This window comes from Perca flavescens, chromosome 24 (genome assembly GCF_004354835.1).
Source record: "Perca flavescens isolate YP-PL-M2 chromosome 24, PFLA_1.0, whole genome shotgun sequence".
Classification (NCBI taxonomy): domain Eukaryota; kingdom Metazoa; phylum Chordata; class Actinopteri; order Perciformes; family Percidae; genus Perca; species Perca flavescens.
In genome coordinates, this window is record NC_041354.1 from 13,055,574 (window position 1) to 13,066,620 (window position 11,047).

At 39.7% G+C, this 11,047-nt stretch overlaps 1 protein-coding gene across 2 annotated transcripts in view; it reads left to right on the forward strand.

Annotated features, from left to right (window-relative positions):
* LOC114551211 (cilia- and flagella-associated protein 47-like) overlaps positions 1-11,047 on the forward strand; it is a 39,441-nt gene that overhangs the window by 16,546 nt on the left and 11,848 nt on the right. For both annotated transcript variants that reach the window (XR_003691872.1, XM_028572380.1), the window contains exons 26-32: positions 1,715-1,940; positions 2,583-2,700; positions 3,967-4,094; positions 4,917-5,017; positions 6,789-6,911; positions 7,032-7,257; positions 7,382-7,453. Coding sequence is in view for 1 of the 2 variants with exons in the window: in XM_028572380.1 (XP_028428181.1) it covers positions 1,715-1,940; positions 2,583-2,700; positions 3,967-4,094; positions 4,917-5,017; positions 6,789-6,911; positions 7,032-7,257; positions 7,382-7,453 (994 nt within the window). In the remaining variant the exon portion in view is untranslated. The remainder of the gene's footprint in view (positions 1-1,714; positions 1,941-2,582; positions 2,701-3,966; positions 4,095-4,916; positions 5,018-6,788; positions 6,912-7,031; positions 7,258-7,381; positions 7,454-11,047) is intronic.

An 11,047-nucleotide genomic window follows, 5' to 3' on the forward strand; every position in this document is an offset into this window, starting at 1 on the left:
ATTGTTACAGTTTTTAAAAACTTCACACAGACAGCGTTTGCTGCTATATGATATTAAAAACAGTCACGGTGCTGTTGATGCTTCCTCTGAGACAAGCAGCAGGCTCAACAGTATGCCACTGTGCCCTGGGGACTGACTGACAGGCTGAGGTTGTAAGGCAAGGCAACTTTATTTCTACAGCACCTTTCAGCAACAAGGCAACTCAAAGTGCTTTACATGAAACATTAAAGAGCAATTGAAAACGGTCATGATGAAAATAAAACAGGCTAAACAAGTTACAGTGAGTAAGAAATTAATAATTATTCAATTGAATAGGTTGTAGGGATGGGTTTGGGAGGAGAGAGGGAGGGGTTTTATTTTTATTTTTGTTTAATTTCTAATTTGAGTGTAACATATTCTAATAAAATAACATAATGTTCTAAGTACATAGGATAAATAGGTTTGGAATTATTTTTACAATCGAAATGTAATTACAGAGGGAAAGTAGGCCTACCGAAAAAATTTACCATAATTTCAGGTATCTGTAGCAATATTGGTTCAGATGCGAAAGGTACCCAACCCTAAGGGTAGTAGCCTAAACAATACATGTTTAATTTTAAGGTGAATTCATTGTAGTTGTAGACCAGAGTTGGTATATTTTTTAAATATTTTGTTTACTGTCATGACAGCAATGGTGCCTTCAATGTTGCATCTTCAAAAGTGACACTGAATTTGAAACAGCACATTGTAATTTCTGCATCTATTATCAAAGTATTTATTAGTAATACAGTGGAAATTAGTAGAAATGTGAATATTTGGTTAGCATGTTGATTTGTGGTGTGTGCCCCTAAATTTTCTGGTTGCGCCCCTAACATTTTCAGTAGGGGGCCACTGTGCTCCTAGTGAAAAAAGTTAGTCTGGAGCCCTGGATTCAATACGATTTGATTTTGATTCAGTACTTCACATGAAATCAAAATGTATACACGTAGGTGACTCAAATACCCAGGCTGTTTCATAAGAGTACCTTCTGATATTTGTCATATAATATTATGTGCATTATTGGCATGGTTTAGAACAAATTGAACTTCACCATTTCATTATTCTTTATTAAGCAAAGAATTAACCATTCACAGTACTGCATGCTTTGCTAATGTGTTGAAATAAAATGTAAAGTGCATACACACAGAAATACATGTGTGTGCCTGCTGAACTTGCAGCACAATGTAAACAATGCACACCTCTCTAGGGCTTTACACACACACCTGGCTGGTGCATTGCAGAGAAAGGTGCAGTGACGGCAGTCCGCTAACTGAAAAACGTTCATGCAGGCTGAACTTTACCATGGTGATCTGTCGCAGCTCTGCAGCACTATCCCGTCCATCTCAGCCAAGAACGGCGAAATGTTGAGTTATAACCGACCAGTCTGATGGGCGTAGAGATCTGTGGGGTTATACTGCAGCAGCTTGGTTTTAGTCAGGCAAAGGTAAACATATTACAGCCATGCGAAATGCCACTGTGCTTTGGTGAGGAGCGGCACTGACTGGCTGGGTCCTGATCACCCGCCACCGTTGTTTGGTCAAGTGGAGCCTCCGTACAATGCAAAATGACGGCAAGGTAACTCCTATAGGAGCGGAACATTTTGGAAAATTCTGATAGTGAATTTTCGAAATTGGTATTCATTTCGGTAAATGTATATTGCAATGCATTGATTAATGTGTACATTTTTTTCTCCTAGGCTCTGGCAGAGTGACCAAACTGTCCCTACCTCTTTACCTTGGAGAAGAGGGAGGGGAGGGGATGGGAGGAGAGGAGGTACATCAACCTTACAGAGAGCTGTCCATCACTATTATCCTACAGCTTCCCTGTATCACCATCCACCCCCCTCAACTCCTCCTTACACCAGTACCCCTGGGAAGCAATGCATCTGCCACATTCACCCTGCTGGCCTTAGGGTATCCAAGGTTGGTTTATATACACTAGGCCAAAAACTGATCCAGTAACTGTTACATTTTATGCCTCACTTTTAATTATTTGAATCATGACACACAGACAGCTGCTTTGTGACTCCAGCTTTTTGGTTAAGCTGAACAATAACATTGATGGACTTTTTTTGTATTTACATTTTTCTAACTTGTGCCAATTTACCTGCTGTGTTGAGCCATTGGAGCTAAATTAATGCAGAGGAAACACTGCCACACACATTAACTGACTATTATTCATTTCAGTGGGATTTTTATCAATCAGGCCAGGACTCATTAACTGGCAAGTCTGCATTAATTTTGGATTTTGCTGACATTGTAAGCCAACTAGCTAATCCACATTCCTCTGTGGTTTGCATTGTTTAGATTCCAGAGTGGAAAGCAAGCTGGTGGCACTATTACAGTTCTGGCAGCATTTTCTGACCTAAATCTCTGTGACTGAACTCAGCAACATAGTGCAAGATCTCCTCAAGAAAACATATCTGGGGCACTGTTTACATGCTACATATCTACATTAAACAATAACATTTGAGATATATAGAGAAGGTTGCCTATAATATTGCATGGGTACAAAAAGTGGAACATTGTTTTTTTTACATATGCACTGTCTGTCCACCTTCGCAGTGGAACTATGGTATCAGCTGAAGTGGATGAGGTGGAACTGGAGGATGGGACAAAGACACAGCCTGTTTCCATCATCTTTCCAGAGGGTAACAACATCCCTGCCCCAAACCAGGATCAGGTACATCCCTGTACTCAGAGCAGTTTACACTATTATGAAAAAGTCATGAACCATCTGACCAAAAATGGATGTTGTTCTTGTTACCAGAGTTCTGTGTCACGTGGTCAAAAAGGGCCCTATCTTGCACCCGGCGCAGCGCAGCGTAAAGCCCGACGAAAGTGTCTTTGCTAGTTTAGCGCCCACGTTGGTTAAATAGCAAATGCAACTGCGCCCATCTGTGCGCCCATGGGTGCTGGTCTTACAGGGAGGTGTGTTGCTATCTTGAAGCAGCAGGAAGTGATCGCGCCATTGACCAACAAAAACCTGGTCTAAAGTCAATAATGCAGCATTTCATTGTTATTTTAACAGCGAATTAGTAAAATGCGGCTAGGCTCATGCAAAGCGCGCGCACACTATGCTTGTTACACACACTATGCTTGTTACGCACACAGGGAAGCACAGCAGCACACAAACATGCAAAATACATACAAATAAAAATATTACGGTGTAAATCCTCCATCATAATAGTAATGCGCCAAGATACAAATGCGCCTGGCTTTTAAAGGGAATGGGAGATGATACTCTGATTGGTTTATTGCATGTTACGCCCAAAACACACCTATGAATTAATGAAGACACTAATTACAACCCTTTTGAACCAAAAACGCAAAAGTGGATTTGGACTCCCAAAGTTGCTCTCTTAAATCTATAGTGCGCAACTATTTTATATTAATTAATGTCTTTTACATTCAAGTCATTGTCAAATGAGTTGGTACAAAGCTAATCAGGGCTATCAGCTTCACACAATTCTCTGTATTTCTCAGTATGGCTATGTTTACAAAATGTCGTAGTCCGGCGACAGCAGCTCTAGTGATGCGTTTTACGTCACCACTGAGAAAGGCAAAACATCGCTGTTCAGCTTTGGAGACCAAGAGGACATAAAAATTACAAAATAATTACCTCTTCTGAAGAGTCCATCATGTTTTTTTTAATCCTCCGTGTCTTCCTTGATTTGACGGGATAAACGCTACTAGCAACTGCGTGGAGGAGGGGTGGGGGTGGTGCTGATCACTGAAAGCTAACATCTTGTGGATGTGCCAACAATGTTGTTGTCATTACTTAGAATTTGTCATGGGGGCGACAGAAACTACACACAATAGCTTTAAGACTATTGTAACAAAAATGGATTTATATGAGTGTACCTGATTTTCCTGGCTGGCACTTCAACAGAAACTCTATCATGATCTGTGGAATTATCACACTTTCCCACTTTATGTGCAACCCTAGAGACTTCCAGTAGGCATTCAGAATCAGGAGGCCAAGGTGACCTCTCTAATCTGCAGTGTGTCCTTCTGCTCCGCCATCCCTCTGTCCCTCTGCACAACTATAACCTTCACTGACCACCTCCACAACAGGTAACTGGTTATTCTAAAACACCACCCCTCTTTTTCTTGTATCTTTGTCTTTTTGGTTACTCTCTTCCTCCATCCCGCTGTCAAATAGGGTGGGAAAAAATATCGATATGGCAATATATCGTTGTCCTTCTTTGTGAGATACAAGAATCGATAGGCTAGCGCCAAATATTGATATTTTAATTAATAAAATAAGGCGCTCTAAATAGATGTCCCTGCTTCCAGCATAGTTACTTCATTGCTCCTCGAGGTGGCAATAATGAGGGAAACTTGAACATCCGTTAACTAGCTGAAGAGGGAGAGGTTTTCAACGGGATGGCGGACAGCAGTTTGAGGAAAATAACAGATGCCCCAGCCACGTTTAAGTCGAAAGTCTGGACCCATAGTTGCTCTTTAGTTCTGTAATTTTAATTTACAGACTGAAAAACTTGTGGTGCAGAATTGTGCTGTTTTCTAACAGTTTGGACTTGCAGTCAGTAAAGAGAGAAAACCAGCACTTAACCTCACACAGGTGTTTTGTATTCATAGTTAGACCGATATTACGATGTATCATTATAGGATGGTGTGATTCCCACCCCAAACCATCCTCAAAAAAGGTAAAATCAAATTCTTATTTGTCCATTTCACTCCATTTTGCCTTCTATTTTTCTGTTCTTCTTCTTCCTCCCTCCCTCCCATTAGACAGACTCAACATATTGAACACAATGTTGGTTTGGTCTTTTCATTAAATTTGTTAATAATGAAAATAGAGAATATAAAGCGTTATCCTTGATTCAATTCACTAACTTGACTTATTTCTGTCTTTTTCTTTGTTTCTGCTGCAAGGTTTAAGGTTAAGTTGCTTGCTATTGCTGACAACTGTCTGTTGACAGTCTGGCCCTACATGGCCCTGAACCGCTCCAGGCAACAGATAGTTCTCAAGACTGGTACAGTATACATACACAACACGCATCCATGACACAATGTACCTATATGGAGCATTTATTTCTCATTATGCGTATTACTACATTCCTCCGTCTTATTATTTTACAATGCACAAAGCATTTATTTTATTGTTAATGTTTAAGCCCTATATCTTAACTTGCACTATATTTTGTCTTTGATTCAGATTTTGCTTTTACTTGTGTTAACGTGTTATTTAATGAGCATTGTTGGAGGTGCCTGAGGCCTAAGATTTTAATTTTAACAACTACTTCAGTTATTGTTGTGCATATAACAAACCTTGTACCTGTCAGTGAGTGCTAGAGCTGTAAAGGAAAGCATTCTTGCCACATAAATAATTTCACATGCCACCCAAGTAGCTTCAAAATCCAAACTGTGTAAAGATTATTAAAGGATGCAATTCTTTTCGGAATTATCTGGATTTCTGGAATTTCCGACTTAAAAACACTGCTTTAGACTAGGCTAAGCATAAACACAACTGACTGTAAACATGCAAGCTATGACTTCCTTTCTGCTATTAATTCTTGTTAATAATGGTGTGAAAAAAAATATCCAACTGACCAGTAAGTAAGTAAATTTGTATAGCACCTTTCACAGATAAAAATCACAAAGTGCTTCACAATAAAATGCAATACAACACAAGGAGTCACAGTACAAGCACATTGAAATACAAATAGAAAACATAACAAACAACCATAAAATCAGCCAATCTGATGTTTTGATAGTATAGCACAGCACATGCCCATAACAGAGCCCACTGCAGGATATCAAAACTCGCTTCAACAAACTTCAGCTGCTGTTGTTATGAGTGACGGATATTTCAAGGCTTTTAAGAAACTGTCTGGAAGGGTTTTCCCTGCCATTATATGACTCAGGCGTAGCAAGGGTGCTGTAATTTATCAATATGATGTTCAAGTCCTGCAAAAGCAGTACATAATATCGCAGATGACAGCGAATCATCTATCAATCATTCCGTTAGAACACCGGGTCGGAACTGGTTGCGCGTTGATAAGCACTGATGAAACAATGTTTATCACACTGATTGAGTGTCAAATAACTAGTTATTTAGCAAATAAATACAACGAAATGTTGATGATGTGAAATTGCATAGTTTTAAGTCAAAAACCTAAAAAGTTTCTTGAGTTAGCCTCCACAACCGTGAAAAGGCTGAATATTGATCCCTATGTGTGGTGCTAGAGAGGTAGAATGATTGCTTCTCGCAAGTTCCACCAATTAAACAAACAAAAAGCAATATAGTATATGAGGGCGGTATATGATCGCTACGATATTTCATAGCTGCAAACTTGTCACCTTATTGAATAAAAGATATGGCGCCAAAAAATATGATGCCCGTTTAATTCATGTTGTGACCCGAAGGGGTCCATGCTCCAACTGGGCAAATCACAGACACACCTGCACTTGATGCAAGTTTTTCACTGGGCCACATAATGTTACCTTGTCCAAATTGATTTGATTTGATTATTTGATTGATTATCATTAGCACCACTGAGGTGCCCTTGAGCAAGGCCCTTAACCTCCAGCCGCTCCAGTGGAACTGCTCAGTGGCCAGCAGATCAGACTGCGGTTGTACTGGGCAGCTTCCAGGTATGAATGTGTTCAACTGTGTGAATGTGATCAGGGCGTTCCTGCAAAAGAGAGGCTGCCTCTCAGTGAACTTTACCTGAATAAATAAAGGTTAAATTAAAAAAAAAAATCTCCTTGCATTTGTTTGGTTTTTATTTGACTGCCATTTAGGGGCCACAGCTGTTGAGGCGATACTTCAGAGCTATCACACACCAAGTCCTGCCTCTGGTCCGACTTCATCATCCTCGTCATCGTTTGAACACAACAGCTCAACAAACAAGAACTCAGCCTCAGGTCAGAAAAGTTAAATGTACTATGTAATTGTATTTTTTGTGTAATTGTTTGAGTGTATCTCTTAATTTTTTTTGAGCAGGATTGTGTTTCTATGTGTGTGTGTGTATCTATCCTCGTCAGGCTCCTTTCCAGACAGTGACAGTGTGAGCGGTCAGGCCAGCAGGAATACAGACACCTCTCCTAACAGAGACAGCCCAACCAATCTTGGCGCCCCAGAATTCCCTTCTGCCAACTCAGAGGAAGGACTTTATTACCAGAATGTATTATCGGCTATGGAGAGATGGTTTAGTCTTTTTGGGTGGCCAAGTGGACCACACCCTATCTCTGTGCCACACACGCTCAGAAGGTATACCCAAGAGATTTCCCAATAATGTAGCTGAGGAGCCACATTTGGAGACTAATTTATGTTAAATGACTTTTACTTTAAGGGACTTCTTCTATTATAATGTACGCTTCCTCTCTCCCTCCAGAGTTGTGTCCAAAATTCTAATGAATCATTCCACTGGACGGACTTTTCGAGTTAGTCAAAATAAAGACTCCAGGTGGGTATATGCTTTTTTTTTTGTTGACACTCTTTGAGCAAAAAGATAAAAATGTGTTGTGGTACAGTGCCTTGAGCAGTCTCAAATGAGTCATCCTTATGCTGAAAAGTAGTGAAGGTTGACATAGCTAACTGGATGTGTAAGTCTACCTAGTTTAATCAAAAACCATAATGAAACTAGGTAACTGAAAGGGATTGAAAGTATGCACCTTGAAAGCAGGTTCTGCCTGCTGAATACTGCTTTTATGTGGAGATCTCAAGAAGGCTTATAAAAGACCATTTTAAAATGCGCGCATAGCTCTGGTAAACATAATGACCGGGTCGCATTAGCAGGCATTTGACCATAGCCGATTGGTCAGGGGATAAGACCTGAACAAATCAGGTGATTGAAGGGCGGGTCTTAGGAATCGTAATTTCACCATGAATTTCACAGCCTGGAAAAAGACCACTACACAGCGTGAACAGATGTGCTGGGCTCGGTGGAAGCTAACAGAAGCCGACAGCTGACCAGGTGTCTCAAAGCTACCAACTGATCGGCGGACACAGGGAGTACGTGGACATGCGCGGAGTTTGCGGAGTTTGCCCCCCCTGGTAGCTGAAATGGGTAATTGCATTGTTTCAAAAATGAGTGGAATAATTACTTCTGACATAACCAGATATTTTATAAATACTTTAAAAACACAAAACAACTAAATGGGGATAAGTATTGCATCTGATTTCCTATACTGCTTTAGTAAAAATAATATTTTTTCAGGGCTCTGCCTCTCACCTGAGACCATTGTCGACGCATATGCAGGACGCAAAAAAACAATAATTTGTCGCACTAGTCGGGACATCTTACCGTGCCAACGTTACAATAAAGGTTGCCTAAATGCCATGTCTATAAATTTGCTGTCAGCTTACTAATTGAATGCGAGTTTTGTGTAGATTTGGACTTTGATACGTTTTATTCCACTTTGTTTAAACGGCGAAGTTCACCTCGTTCACCTGTTTGGAGCTGACTGGTGAATGGGACGCTTGTATAGGCCTTGCTGGATACACCGTGACTCTGTTTGTGAATCTACTGATCGCTGTGGATGAATTGTTTTCATGTCATTGGATTACGGCAAAATACTGATCTTTTTTCTTAACGTGTCTTAACGTTTTATGGTGCGATTGCGCTTGGTTTCTGCGTTTCGAGAGGCATTTCAACAGACTGGAGGTCCAACACTGATTGTTCACTGTTAACCTACATGTTAGTTGAATTTAAGTGTTGGGGCATTCTGCCACCGTCTGTCTATTGTGCTCCAACACAGCCGTGCCCACGGGCGTCAGTTTGGTTTGAAATGTGCTGGGGACAGAGACGCATTCGGAGGTACATTTCCAGAAGTGATGGGTACAATGACGCATACTTTTTTTTCTCTTTCGCGCAGGTCAGGTTTAATGTACGTAAACAATGACCAATGATTACCAAATTTCTCTCTAATATTGCTCCTCATAACCACGGAAAACTGTCAAAAAATAGAAACCAAAGTCCAATTATTATGGACGTTATCTGACATTTAGCGTTTCTGCTTCACATTTTCAGCAGGGCAGCGGAGCAGCTGTTGGTTGACTTCCCACAGTTCTCATGGGCTTTATAAGCCCTAACATGAAAAAGCTTAATGTGGTTTAATATACCTAAACAACGATCAATCATCACCACATTTCTGGTTAGATTTTTTTGACAGTTTTCAGTGGTTATGAGGAGCAATATGAGAGAAATTTGGTAATCATTGTTTAGGTACAAGCTTTTTCCTCGCCATAGCCTGTCAAGTTCTTTTGACAGGCATAAGTGTTCATTTCAAGATATGGCCATGATACATTTGGTGATCGTTGTTGAGGTACATTAAACCACGTTAAGCTTTTTCACGTTAAGCAGAACAGGCAGCGTTGTGAACAGAGAAGCGTACAGCCTGCGCAGCAGTAGAGCGGCTGTGTCTGTGCCTGCCCTGTCGCTCAAGAATTATATGCGTTATGGACTTCTTTTTTTAACTAAATTAAGCTCGAGGTTTTAAATTGTTACAATGTAAATTCAAATCAGCTTAAAAAATAAACCAGGTCTCAGTTGCTACAATGAGTTTTTTTTTTTTTTTGCCCCCCTGGCTCGAATGTCAAACTCCGCCTATGTACGTGGACTTGAAAGAGTCCGTCAGTCGTGGCAACAACTGATCTAAAACTTAGCGTACTTAATTTACTAGAAAACACAACAAAATATCAATTTCGTGGATTGTGAAGCGGCGTTCCAACATACATTTTTTTGAAGTGGTAAATAGCTACATGTTTCTGAGTATCCTCAAGTATGGACTTTTAATCCTTGTGTTGTCCTCGGGTCAAATTTGACCATTTTGAAAAAGTTTTTTATATCAGAAATATGGGTTTCAACCAAATTGCAGAAAATTAACATGGATGCATGGATATGTTTTATTGGTTCCATACAACATTATATGCAGGTAAAATATACATATATATATATTATATACAATTTTATAGCATTTGGGAAAAAAAAGTTTAAATGGTTTTAAAACCGTATCCTGACTAAACTTTAACATACACCAGTCTGTGATCCAATCAACATCCTCTGATCTTAACTGTTAGTCAAAATAATTCATAATTTCTGCTTTTTTACCTAAAAAATAATAAATAGGTATAATGTCATATAAATTCAGGTTATTGACCATGAATAAAGAAAGCTTTGAAAGCTTTTATGACAAAAACCTTTTTAAAAAAAAAGTGACAAACAGGCCAGAAATCTTTTTATTGCGTTGTGCTAATGACATTTTTCCTCAGGTATTTGGAGAAACCAACAAAAATCTGTATATTCTCAAATAGTACGTCATTGCCAGGGGTTAAAGTGTGTGTGTGTGTGTGTGTGTGTGTGTGTGTGTGTGTGTGTCTTGTAGTAAAGAGAAAGATTTGGAAAAGGAAGTTTGTGTGAGGTGGACCTGGTCACCACAGACCCAAATCTTGTCAGCTGTTGCTACTGTCATATGCTGCTGTCTCTTCATGTGGCACATTATGTTTGGCACATTATATGGGTCACTTCTTATATCATAACAAGGTAATACAATGTGTAATCAAGTGATGACTGATTAACAGTAATGTAAATGCTAAATGCCCTAATACCTGTTGATACTACAACAATGGAAAGTATAGGCTCTTAACCTTGCAGTTTTGCACATCATTCTCCATTTCTTTGCACAAAACTCTCCAGAAAGTGCCATTTGATGGTTTATTTTTCAAAAGATTTTCCCGGGGGCATACCCCCGGACCCCCCTAAGGTGAGCTCCCCCACAGAACAAATCCCAATTTTACCCCTGGTCTTTAGTTAGGTCTTTATTAGTTGTTGCAACATAAACAACATAAAGTGTAATTGTATTTGCTAAATCATCCATAAAAACGGTACTATTACTGGGTGCACGCTATATTTTCCTGCTTTTTTGTCCTATGCCAATCACACCTATGTGAACTGTTAGTCCGATTGATTTCAAACTTGACAGGTGTCTTGCTACGGGCATGAGTAAGTGCAGTGTCAAGTTTGATGTTGTTTGGATTAGAAATGCAAAATATATCGTTA